General features: G+C 52.8%; 1 protein-coding gene across 1 annotated transcript in view; it reads left to right on the top strand.

The window, feature by feature from the left end:
* The first annotated feature begins 2,201 nt into the window (after positions 1 to 2,201).
* ACER1 (alkaline ceramidase 1) overlaps positions 2,202 to 12,695 on the top strand; it is a 30,498-nt gene continuing 20,004 nt past the window's right edge. Inside the window, exon 1 of the mRNA XM_006125535.4 lies at positions 2,202 to 2,468. Coding sequence (XP_006125597.2) covers positions 2,376 to 2,468 — 93 coding nt within the window. The 5' untranslated portion in view covers positions 2,202 to 2,375. The remainder of the gene's footprint in view (positions 2,469 to 12,695) is intronic.

The raw sequence follows: 12,695 nt of genomic DNA, 5'->3' as shown, positions 1-12,695 counted from the left end.
TTCAACTCTGCATCAGTTTAATTAAGGTGGAAGTGTCTTAAAACATAGCCGGCTAAACTGGGGCCAAATAACAGATGGAAATTCCCCACAGCCGTTTGTCTGGTATTGCGGTACCATAGGTCATGTGAAGTCTTGTTTAATATTCCTATTTTCTCTCTTTGAATCTCCCCATGTGGATGCAAATAAATCAAATTCAGGTCTCAGTTACACTAGTATGAATCTGGAGAAAGTGCATTAACCCTGCAGAGTTACTCTGGATTTTACTGGTGTAAGCGGCAGCAGAATTTGGATCCCTAATTTCAAGGAACACAATTAAGACACAAAATTATTAAAATGGAAAAGGCTAAAAGAAGAGAGAAATCAAATGACCTTTTAAGCCAATGCCTATTAGGCATTTCAAAGCTGTAAAGCACCATGTGAATGTGAGATGGTATTACCCCACATTTTAGAGTTTGCCTACTATGTGACTTAGGAGCAACGATTAAGGTTTTGTCATTCTGGGTGTCCCAGTTAATGGCTGCCCATCTTGAGATGCCTTAAACTGAGTCATCATGCTCTGAAAATGTGGCCCCTTTATGGCATCTCTAGCTACACCCCCCCAAATCAGTCACTCCTAGGTGTTGGAACTAGCATTGCTGGAAGGAGAAGTAACAACGCCAAAACACGGTTCCCCCTCCAGCACTCTTGCTACCAGCATTATTTCAGCACCACAGAGGTCACTTTGAGACAGTCTTGATCGCAAGTCTCATCCAAAGCAAGGCCTGGGTGCTCCCATGACTCGGTCGGGCACATCTGTAAGCCAGTTACGAAGAGTGGGCTTCTCAGAGCTCAGAATGCACTTTATGGTGCTTTAAAAACAAACAATCCCACAGCAAGCCGGGTGGGTCCATTCCAAGGAAAGGCAGGCAGCCGGATGTACAGAATTTCTATCCTGCCAGAGTCAGGAAGTATCTCAGCTTCTTAGACGTGAGGCAAACAAGCACAAACCCCACAGATCTGCCTTTACAAAGGAGCACGAGATGACATTGAAAGTGACAGTCTCCACCCTGGGAACAGGAGATTCCTCGGCTTTGGGGAAAAGCAGGATAAAAGGGGACGAATTTTCCATCACTGCCCGGTTAAGAACACAGTCTGCAGTCATCATGGGATTTTGGGGATGCTAGAGGTATCAATGGTCAGGGGAAACCCGCCCCATCACTGTTAAGAGCACATCACTGCTGGGGCCTTTGGGAAGGCATTTTCCTCAGGATTCACCCCCGTGCCAAGGTGCAGCATGAGGTTTACATCATATAGTCCAGGGCTTAAAAAATGCATCAGTCTTCTGATCAGGACCCGCCCCTGGGGTGAATCTGGAAGGGAGGAGGAGCGGGAAAGCCCTGCACCCCATAAGATGTGGTTAAAGTGATCTAATCCTTGGGCTAGACAGTGCTAGGTGGACAGAAGAATTTTTCTGTTGTCCTGTCTGCTGGCTCTCAGGGATGGGCACCCCCCCTCTGCTGGTGCTGCTGCAGCGGTTCTAGTGAAGCCACAACCTCACTGTGCAAACCGAGAGCCGGTCACAGCGCCACAAGGTCCTCTTATTTCCTGACACCCCCCCCCCCCCCGCCCTTCTAAAAATGGGCATTCCACATACTGGGAAAGCCAAGCAGACCAAATGCCTGCGCAGCGCCACAGAAACCAGCTGGCTGGACGTCGGTTACACTCCAGGGTCCCAAAGATTGACAGACACTGTGACAATGTCAAGCAGGAGAAATCTGGCCTCTGGGACACTTAGCCTTGGGTGTTCGCCAGTGGCTGCCAAATCTGGGGTCAGGAAGGAATTTCTCCACAGCCTTGGTGTTTTCTCATCTTTCCTTAGGCCGAGCTCCGCCCGGCTCCTATGATCAATTTCCCATAACTGCAACAGGGGAGCAGTGGGGAAAAGGGGCCCAGCCTCTCCTGTCCTCTCTGCTGTCATTAGAAATGGGCTCAAGCCATAAGGTCTGGGACCAAATTTCCAACTTCCCCATGCATTGGAGTGTTTGGATCCAGGACTTTTGTTTGCACCCTGACGAGGGTCACGTCCATTTGCAGAGTGTGGAGCTGCCCCTGAGCTGGGTTTGATTTAACTGAAGAGGAGGGCGGAGGAATGGCTTATCCAGGCTTATCTCTGGTTGTAACCCAGTGGCACGCCCTAGTTTTACAAGGAGAGTGGTGGCTAAGGGTTTGGATGCTGGTATTTTCCTCAAACTGGCTAGGGCGGCATGTGCATGTGAACAGAGCTGCGGGAGGGCAGGCAGAGCAGGTTTCACCTCTTCCCCAGTGGTGTGCAGAGCACTCTGCCTCCCTGGGAACAATCTCACTCGCTTCTCTCCCTTGGCAGAGGGAGCCCCAAAATGCCCAGCGTGTTCGCCTACCTCACCTCCGAAGTGGATTGGTGCGAAGGGAACTTTGAGCACTCCGAGGTCATCGCAGAATACTACAACACGGTGAGTGAGAGAGCAGCTGGGGGGAGGAAGCAGGAACTCACCATGGCCTGCTGTGCAGGGTCTATGAAACACACACACCCGGGGGCAGCTACAAACAAGCAACTGTGGGGCAAATGCTGTAGGCTGCAAGGGAACCACTAGTGGATATGGGATAAGTCCAGCAGGCCTGAGAAGCCGGCTTGTGCTTTGGCTGTCTGCAGGCTCCCCTCTGCTTTGACAGTTTGGGGAGAGCAGGCGAGGAAAGGAAAGATGCTAAATCCAGGGAGGAAGCCTGGGATATTGATTGCTGATGGAAGTGAGGGGCTGTCAGCTCTGCAAAATTCTGCTAGTCAGCCCGGGCAGGTTTTCTGCCAGTTACTCTATTTAACACAGAGAAAGCCGAACCACACTGCAAGCCAGTGTCTGAACCCAGGCCGAGAACATTACTGCACTAACCCACATCCCTTCTGCACTGAGGAACAAAGGCCTGGCCAGGCTGGGTCACAGGAGGGGCCCATATAATCCAGGGACCTCTCTGGGAGTGGCCGGGACCAGCTCTTTCAGGGGCCGCACTAGCCAATCATAGGATAACCTGCTCAGGGGATGTGTCCTCCTAGCCCCCTACCACCTCCCCATGTGCATGTGTAGCCTTCCCCAACTCTGGGGTATGAATGGTTTGAAATCCGGGTGTTCCCATCAGGCCCAGAGCTGGTTCTTCCTTTTGTGATGCCTCCCCGGTTTAACGATTCCCTTCACACCTTTCTGCAGCTTCCCTGCTACTAACCCACGGTCAGCGCCTCCGCGGAGCGATCCCGTTCCGTCGCTGCATGGCTCTCTGTGGGCGTGTCTGCACTGCGACCAGCCTGGGCGGGCAGACGTGCTAGCTCGGCTGCAGTCAGCCCACTGAAAAACCAGCACAGGCGTTGCACCATGGACGGTGGCTCGGGCTAGCTACCTGCTACCTGCATCTGAGCCTGTCTGCAGAGCTCCTGGGAAAGGTCGGAGGGGGCGGGGCCAGGGGCAGCCAGCCCTCAGCACTGCCCAGACCATGCTGCCTACTCCACCAGCCTGTGCACTGCAGCAGTGGTGGCCTGAAGCCCCAGGACCCTGGGCATTGGCCCCATTTGCCCCTCCCCCATTGATGGGCCTGCCAGTCTGAACCCCTGCCCAGGTAGCTAGCCTGAGTCACGGCCTGTCCCACCACATCCGCAGGGCTAGTTTTAGTCTGTCCAGGCTGTCAGCCACAGAGCAGACACTGGGTGCAAGCGACCCCAAATCTGACAGTGTTCACAGAGGGGCTGCACCTGCTAACACCAGAGCAAGATCACTGCCACTGGCTCCCATTTTCTGACTGAGGCCTAAGCTTGTAGCTTGTATGGCAAGCGGCGGCACATCCCTTCTGAACGGGCTCCGATCAGGCTGGGGACTCTTGCTGGTGTCCTCAGGCCAGTAATTGCACAAGTGACTAGGGGTTCTCAGTGTCCAGCCGGAGGTACCGTAAAGGGGCCTGGTGTAGAAAGCAGGGAGCAGGCGACCCTCCGAACACGGAGCTCTGTGGAGGCGTCTCAAACCAGGCATCCGAAACATCAGGAGCCATTTTGAGGAGTCTTGACCCCTGCTTTTTAGCACCTAAATAAGTTCAAAGGTGAAATGCCAAGAGTGCTCCAGGGACGTAGGAGCCATGTCCCATTTTCAAAAGACACTCGAGCTCCTCTCCAGGTCAGATTGTTAAAGATATTTAGGCTCCACAAGATGCCGATAAGCATCTCGTGGGAGTCTCCAAAGGACCTAAGGCCCCAGTCCTCAAAGACAGTGAGGGCAGCACGTCTACACAGCAGGGCTGAAGCCGGAATAAGCTACACAACCTGAGCTATGTCAATTGTGTAGCTTAAGTCGAAATGGCTTCATTCAGCTTTTGGTGCTGTCTACGCAGCAGGAAGACCGAGAGAGACTCTTCCTCCGACACCCCTTGCTCCTCGTAAAATGAGGGTTACAGAAGTCGGAGTGAGATGTCCCCTAGCTTGACATTGTCGAAATTACTGCTGGTAGTGCAGACGCTGACTCTGCTATTCCAGAATAACACTGCCATGTAGACGCACCCTTAGAGAGGAAATCAGCAGGAGTCAGGCGCCGGGGAGCCTTGAGAAGGAAGGTGGGCCCGACTCACTTTGGAAAAGGAGACGTAGGGTTCACAATGCTGAGCTGAGCAGCAGTTTGCAGATCTGGGACGGAGGCGCCGAAGTCCCACAGGTGCTTCTGAAAAGTCACCTTGAATCTCTGACTATGGCAGAGGTGCCTCACTTTCACCTAAAGTTCTGACCTAACCAGGTTTGTCCAATTTCACTGCCATGAGCCAGGCTTCAAACCCGAACTTGCCTCTCATCTGATGGAGAACATGTATTCTGAATGTGTGGAACAATCAGTATCACACATGCAGAATGGGAAGCGACTGTCCGGGAAAAGTACGGCAGAAAGGGATCTAGGGGTTATAGTGGACCACAAGCTGAATATGAGTCAGCAGTGTGATGCTGTTGCAAAAAAAGCAAACCTGATTCTGGGATGCATTAACAGGTGTGTTGTGAGCAAGACACGAAAAGTCATTCTTCCGCTCTACTCTGCGCTGGTTAGGCCTCTGTTGGAATATTGTGTCCAGTTCTGGGCACTGCGTTTTAAGAAAGATGTGGAGAAATCGGAGAGGGTCCAGAGAGGAGCAACAAGAATGATGAAAGGTCTAGAGAACATGACGTATGAGGGAAGGCTGAAAGAATTGGGTTTGTTTAGAAAAGAGAAGATTGAGGGGGGACATGATAGCAGTTTTCAGATATCTAAAAGGGTGTCATGAGGAGGAGGGAGAAAACGTGTTCATCTTGGCCTCTGAGGATAGAACAGGAAGCAATGGGCTTAAACTGCAGCAAGGGAGATTTAGTTTGGACATTAGGAAAAGGTTCCTAACTGTCAGGGTGGTCAAACACTGAATAAGTTGCCCAGGGAGGTTGTGGAATCCCCATCTCTGGAGATATTTAAGAGCAGGTTAGAGAAATGTCTGTCAGGGATGGTCTAGACAGTATTTGGTCCTGCCATGAGGGCAGGGGGCTGGACTCGATGACTCTCGAGGTCCCTTCCAGTCCTAGTGTTCTATGATTCCCAGCTCAGGAGACCAAGAGATCAGCGATTATGCCGACAGCGTAAACCTGACAGGATTCCTTTTGATGATTACGTGGCTAATTGTGTCCCTGTAGTTTGAACATGGAGCGACTGGAGAGAGAGAGAGAGAGAGAGAGAGAGAGAGAGATCTTTCTGGTGCCTGGGGACACCTGACCTCACTCCAGCTGTGCCCTCGTTAGGTCCAGAACCATAAAGGGTTATAGGCTCTTTACTTTCATTGAAATCAATGGACATTAGGAGCCTAAATACCTTTGTATTTCCTAGACTTCAGTGGAGAAAGTCCATGGAGGATGCGTCCATCAATGGCTCTTAGCCAGGATGGGCAGGGAGGGTGTTCCTGGCCTCTGTTTGTCTGGGGCTGGGAAGGGGTGACGGAGGAGGGGTCACTGGATGATTCCCTGTTGTGTTCACTCCCTCAGGGGCTCCTGCATTGCTCAACCTTTCCTCTGGTACCTGACTGAATCTTTCCCTTCTCAGCTCTCCGCAGACACACTTCCTCCTCTCAGTCCGCCCCTCTTCTCCTTCTCCTGCCTCGCCTGGGGGGAACCTTTCAAAGGCTTTAATTGGCTGCAGGTGTCTGATTAGCCTGCTCCTTCAGGCCAGCTATTAATTATCCTCAGGCCTGCCTTCCCTTAGAGTGTGGCAGCCAGCTAGTCTGGGTCTGTCCCGGGGCATACTTCAGCCCCATGGGCTGGAAGCAGATTCTTGGTCCTGAGGCATCTTCTGAAGTGCTGCCCCTAACTGGGCGTGGACGTGGGGCTGTTACATTCAGGTGCCAGAGCCCAATCCTGCCAGGGACTGGGCACCCACAGCTGATCCATTAGAGTCACTGGACATTGAGAGTACTCAGCACCCCGCAGATCAGGCCCACAGCGAGAGGAAAATCGGGACCATCCTCTTTGCATCCACCTGTCACTGGCCATATTTCCACCTTTAAAAGCCACCCCCAAGCCAGCCTCCCCCACACGCTGCCCCGCTGAGCTTGGGGCCCTGCTAATGCTTTCAGGCCGTGGCGGGGCAAACAGACCCACGCCCACCGAATGCAGCTGAGCACCCAGTAACCAGGCAGCACGGATCAGATTCGCGTGCGTTCGCCAGCGAGCAAACACTGCACTGAGTGGCGGGCGGTGCTTGGCTGCCCTGAGCAAACACTGACCCAATGCTGCAGGGCGTGGCCGGGCCGCACGAGGCCAGGGTGGGGAAAAGATCAAGAAGATCTCAGAAAAAGGCTTGAGTAGGATGAGGCTGGTCATAGGACACGGGGCCTGCTCCCTCCCTTAGCGAGGTGCCACTGCCGGGAAAGGAATTGGCGACCTCCGACCAGTTCTGTTGTCCCGTGGGAAGATTCTCTGCTAAACAAGGAGGCTGCAGTTTCTAGCTGGATTCCCCTGGCCCAGCGCTGTAGGAACCCAACCCTGAGCCCACACATGCCTGGGTCACAGGAGCAGAGGCTGCATCCAAAAGAGACAATTGGAGTCACCTGGCCAAAGATAATACAAACCCTTCCTAGAGACTCAGGGACGGGCTCCTCTCCAGCAGCTGCAACATGCCCAGAGGGAGACTGGAGTCGCGAAGGGCGGATACACCTGCTGCTCACTTACAGGGGCAGGAGGAAAGGGTGACTCGCCTTCCCACCCGCTCTGCAGAGGCCTGGCTCTGGTTTCCTCCTCCCAGGGAGACCTAAGCAACCAGCTTTCTTTGTAGTTAACATCAGGCCTGGCAGTACCTGGGGCTGGGCTCGTAACTCAAACAGATGACAATCCTCTGCCAAGTCCCAAAACAAAGGCAAAGGCAAAAGTTCACACCTGGCTCTTCACATCTCCCACCACACCCAGAGCTTTGCTTCTGTGCTGGTCAGCACCTTGGCACACAGCCCTTCTCTAGCCAGCTCCACCCCCGACCCCAGGGCCTTTGGCTGACTCTACACCGGGGCCCCAAACTCGCAGCCTGAGCAGCTCCTCGCTCAGCCTGCACGTCCCTGCAGCCCTGGGGAGCCAGGGGGTGTCTGTGCCCTTCCCCACGCCCAGCCCCTGCTCCACCTCCACCCTCTACCTCCTTACACTCCTCCCCCTGTGACCCCTCCCCCAAGGCACCTGGGGGGTTACAGGGCAGGCCTGGCGCAGGGGTCGCTCCACACCCTCCCCCCACCCCTGTCTCTGTAACTACATCTCCAACACATCTGATGAAGTGGGTTTTACTTAGAAAAGCTTTCGCCCTAATAAATCTGTCAGTCTCTACGGTGCCACAGGACTCCTTGTTGGTTTTCCTAGGTACGATGTTTGGCAGCACGGACTGGGATTGCCCCCTCTCCTAACTGGATGGACCGAATGCCATTGGTGGCGTTGTCTTCCAGTCCGGGAGAGCTGGCAACTCTAGGAGAGATGCACTATTGAATGTCACCTCTGCCCTTCCTCTCTGCTCCCCCCTCCCTTCTCCCTCAGTCTGTTCAGAGCCATTACTGTAGGGCCGTGCTGTGTGCAGACTGGATCCCCTCTGAGGCCGACCCTGCACTGGACCGAGCTGCGACAATCTGAGCTGAGAATCTGCCTTTCTGCTTGTTGCCGCAAGGTGCCCAATACAGCAGCGGGTGCTTCAAACGTGATCAACAATAAGTCTCACTCTGCTATATAAGCACTTTCTGTCGTCGCTTGGGCTTTCTCTCCCGCATGGCCTGGAGCTAGACAGTGGAGATTTATCAGAGTTGACGCCCCATTATTTACACCAGCTGAGGTGATGGCCTTGCCTGGCTGTGGCTCCAGCCGCAGCATGAAATCCGCCACTGGCACAAAATTATCCTGGGTGACATCTAAAAGTCAAATTCTCCTGGGCCATCAGCTCCGCTTTGCTGCCACTGAAGAACCTGATGCAAGACTGTATTGTTCCATCCCATGTCTAACACCCGCTCCTTTTTTAATGGTTTATAAAAATTCAATCCAAAAGGTAAGGACACATATAAATTAAATAGGCAGTGAAGCATTCAGCCATTTGTTACAGCTGGTGATTGTTCAGGAGCAGAAGTGTCATCATTGATATTAGCGAACTGAAAATTCACCAGCCGTGACAGACCCTTGTGCTAGGCAATCCCCAAAAGCTCGCAATCTGTCCTGCACAAGAGATAAGCGGTGGGTACAGACAGAGGGCAGAGCGCAAGGTAGGGATGTTAAATATCGGTTAATGGAACAGTCGAGTAACCTCATGAATTCTTACCAGTAAGTCGACTATTCTATAGTCCCCGGGGTGGGGCCAGCAGCCAGTGCACTCCAGCCTCTCCTTGCGGACTGGCTGCCTCTCGCCCAGTGCTGCTGCCTCTGATAAAGAGGCAGCAGTACAGGGTGGCAGCAGCCCCTGTCAAGGGGACATCTGAGCTCCTGAACCCAGCGTGAGCCAAAACTGAGCTCAGCTGCCTGCCCATGTGGCTCCTAATACACTTCAAATGTAAAGCGCAGCACGAGTAGGTCCCAGACCCATCGCAAGCAAGGAGTGAGCCAGGCTGCTGGCCAGCCTGCTACAAAATATACTGTCCGGTGATGGGCGGGGATGTGTGTAGTCTATAGCATTAACCTATAAGCCTTTGCTTATCAGTTACTGTGCTATTACATCCCTAGCACAAGGGAACAATAAGATTAGAAATTGATGTTGTTAGGGTGCTAACAATTCCTTGTGTGCTTCCCTTCACTTCCACCTCGGTGCCTTTTTGCACGTCCCCTTGTGCCTTGTACACCCCACCATCCTCCTTCACGTGCTTCAAGCTACTTCTGTGAAATCTAGGGCCACAAGTTTCTCCAAAGAGAAATGGAACCCACAGGCTACATGAGATACACCACTGGATCAGTTGCAGTCTGGGCCTATTTCCTATCTTTACCGGGAAGGATTTGGGCTCACAGAGATGCAGGTCAGGGCTGCACACTTGTACTGATGCAACTGAAGTGGTGATTTCATGCCCACTGAAGACAAACAGGCATTTTTCAAGCAGCTTTAATGTTCTGAGAACAAGGGCAGCTTGATCAGGAAGCAGGAATCAAGTCTGTAATTTGGCTTCACTCATTTCAATGGAGCTCTACTGCCCATCTGCACAGGAGCCGGATGGGATGTGGGAATTTACCACACTCATTTACTTTTCTCGCAGGCTTCCCCGGGCCAGCTTGAAGGGTTTGGATCTTTTCGTGCTGATCTGGGCCTCAGTCATACTGTTGGTTAGGGCTGGCGAGATATTGGCCCAGATCCTAAGTCAATGGGAGTGAAGTGGATGGACCAATGAGAAGCTGGCCATTGAAACAATAGAGGGTCAGTAGAAAACTCAACTTCAAGCTCGGCCTTAAAAGCCTTTAGGGATGGAGATTCCACCCACTCCCGAGGGAACCCAGCCCAGCGCTTCCCCACCCACCTAGGGAAACAGTTTGTCCTAATATCCAACCTAGACCTCCCCCATGGCGACTTGAGCCCATTGCTCCTTGTTCTGCCATCTGCCCCCACTGAGAACAGCCTCTCTCCAGCCTCTTCGGAACTCCCCTGCAAGAAGTTGCAGGCTGCTCTCAAATCCCCCCTCGCTCTTCTCTTCTGCAGACTAAACAAGCCCAAATCTCTCAGCCGCTCCTCGTAAGTTATGTGCTCCAGCTGCCTCATCATTTGTGTTGCCTCCACTAGACTTTCTCCAGTTTGTTCACATCTTTTCTATAATGGGCCCCCCAACACTGGACACAGTCCTCCAGATGTGTCCTTCCCAGTGCTGAATAAAGGGGAATAATCACTTCCCTCAATCTGCTGGCAATGCTCCTCCTCATGCAGCCCAATATGCCATTAGCTTTCTTGGGCAACAAGGGCACACTGTAGACTCATATCCAGCTTCTACTATAATCCCTGCAGAAGTGTGCCAGTCAGTCCCCAGCCTGTACCAATGCCTGGGATTCTTCCATCCCAAGTGCAGGACTCTGCCATTGTCCTTGCTGAACCTCATCAGATTTCTTTTGGCCCAATCCTTCAATTTGTCGAGGTCACTCTGGACCCTGTCCCTGCCCTCCAGCATACCTACCTCTCCCCCTAGCTTAGTGTCATTCATGAACTTGCAGAGGGTGCAACCCACCCCCTCATCTAGGTCATTAATAAAGTTGTTGAACAAAACTGGTGCAGGAGCGACCCCTCAGACATCCTGCTTGATACCCGCTGCCAGCTATACAGCGAGCATTGATCACTACCCATTGAGCCCAATGACATAGCCAGCCTTCTATCCACTGTGGCAGGGTGTTGCCCTGCTCTGGCCTTTAAGGGGCCAAGGAGCTGGAGGGAGGAGGGCCCAGCTGAGGGCCATAAGGAGGGCCCAGCTGAGGTCTATAAGAACAGCGCCTGGGAGGAGAGAGAACGACCTGCCTGCTGCTTTGGAGGAGAGAGCAGTTAAGACCTGATGGCCAGGGAAGAAGGAGGCTCCCTGGAGGAGGGCAGGACTGGGGAGGCTCAGATAGGAGGAACCCAGGCTACATGGCCTGAGGCCCAGTGCTGCATAGGAGGCCGTCATGAAGGGCCGGGGCAAGCAATGGAGGCAGCCCTAAAGGGCCGGGCCGCATAGGAGGCGGCCACACCTAGCAAGGAGGTAGCTGTGGTAGTCGGGGAGGGAGGCTGAGCCAGGGAAGCCCCAACCCATAAGTCCAGGAGGTAACTGGGCAGGCAGAGGTGTGCCTGTGGCTAGGGAGTAGGGGCCTGGAGATCCTGTGGCCTGCCCGGAGAGGCTGTTAAGGGGCTGGCAGGGGGCCTGAGGCCAGGACGGTGTGAGGGGAGTTAGGAATCCCCAAGGAGAAGAACTGGGGTCCCCGAGCATCGGGAGGACCCTGGAGAAGTGGACCATAACAACGTGGACTATCCTCCCCCAGAAGGGGGGTGCGGCACAACCGAGGAGTGGTCACTGCCAAAGGGCAGTGCCCTGAAGCCACCACTACACCCAAACGGGGCATCAGAGCAGCCAGCTACTTCCCCCAATCGGCCACCCTGGAGGAAAGAGCTGGGCAAAAAGAAAAAAATGAGTGAACACCACCTTATAGTCCATTTATCCAATCCATATTTCCTTAACTTGCTGGCAAGAATATTGTGGAAGACCGTATCAAAAACTCTGCTAAAGTCAAGGTCTGTCACATCCACCACCTCTCCCATGTCCACAGAACCAGTTACCTCATCACAGAAGGCAATCAGGTTGGTCAGGCAGGAGTTGCCCTTGATGAATCCATGTTGATCACTTTCCCCTCTTCCAAGTGCTTCAAAATGGATTCCTTGAGGATCCCCTCCATAATTTTTCCGGGGACTGAGGTGAAGCTGACTGGTCTGTGGTTCCCTGGATTGTCCTTCTTCCCTTTTTTAAAGATGCATTTTTCCTTCCTTTGCCTTTTTCCAGTCGTCCAGGACCTCCCCCGATTGCCACAAGTTTTCATAGATAATGGCCAATGGCTCTGCAATCACATCAGCCAAGTCCCTCAGCACCCTTGGATGCATTAGATCCGGCCCTTGGATTTGTGTACGTCTAACTTTTCTAAATAGTCCTTAGACAGCCCTCAGTGGGGAAAGAACAGGCTATCTCCTTCCCACCCTGTGCTGCCCGGGGCGCAGTCTGGAACTGACCTTGTCTGTGCCCTTGTTTGTTCCTGGTCATTCACTGTAGTTAGAATTTTAATGGCACTTGCTGTGGTCGGCCCCTTACGTGCAGGCAGGCAGTGATTATTTCAGTTACACCAGCTGTCAATTATTCTTCTGTTTGAGAAATATGACAGTCCGAGGCAGGTGCAATTGTACCGCTTAGATAGCTACAACTACTCTCCTGAATCCATCTCTCGCCGTGCTTTGCAAATACATCCATGGAAAGAATGTTCCAAACTGGTCTAATGTTGGCATCATAGTCAGAAACAAAACAAGCCCCAGACCAGAAGGGCCCACCCTCCCAACTAAAACTGTACTCAACCAGGAGTTTTCTCAGGACCCATTTTTGCTTCCTTACCTCATCTTACATTGTTTCTGTGATTTGTGTAAAGTCACACCGTAAGTTTTTGGCAGAGCCAGGACTAGAAGAATCCAAGTCTCTGTTCTTCCGAGTCTGGGCTCAGACCA

This window comes from Pelodiscus sinensis, chromosome 19, assembly GCF_049634645.1.
Source record: "Pelodiscus sinensis isolate JC-2024 chromosome 19, ASM4963464v1, whole genome shotgun sequence".
Taxonomy (NCBI): Eukaryota; Metazoa; Chordata; order Testudines; family Trionychidae; genus Pelodiscus; species Pelodiscus sinensis.
Note: the sequence above shows the minus strand (reverse complement) of the source record. Positions and strands in the feature narration are given on the sequence as shown.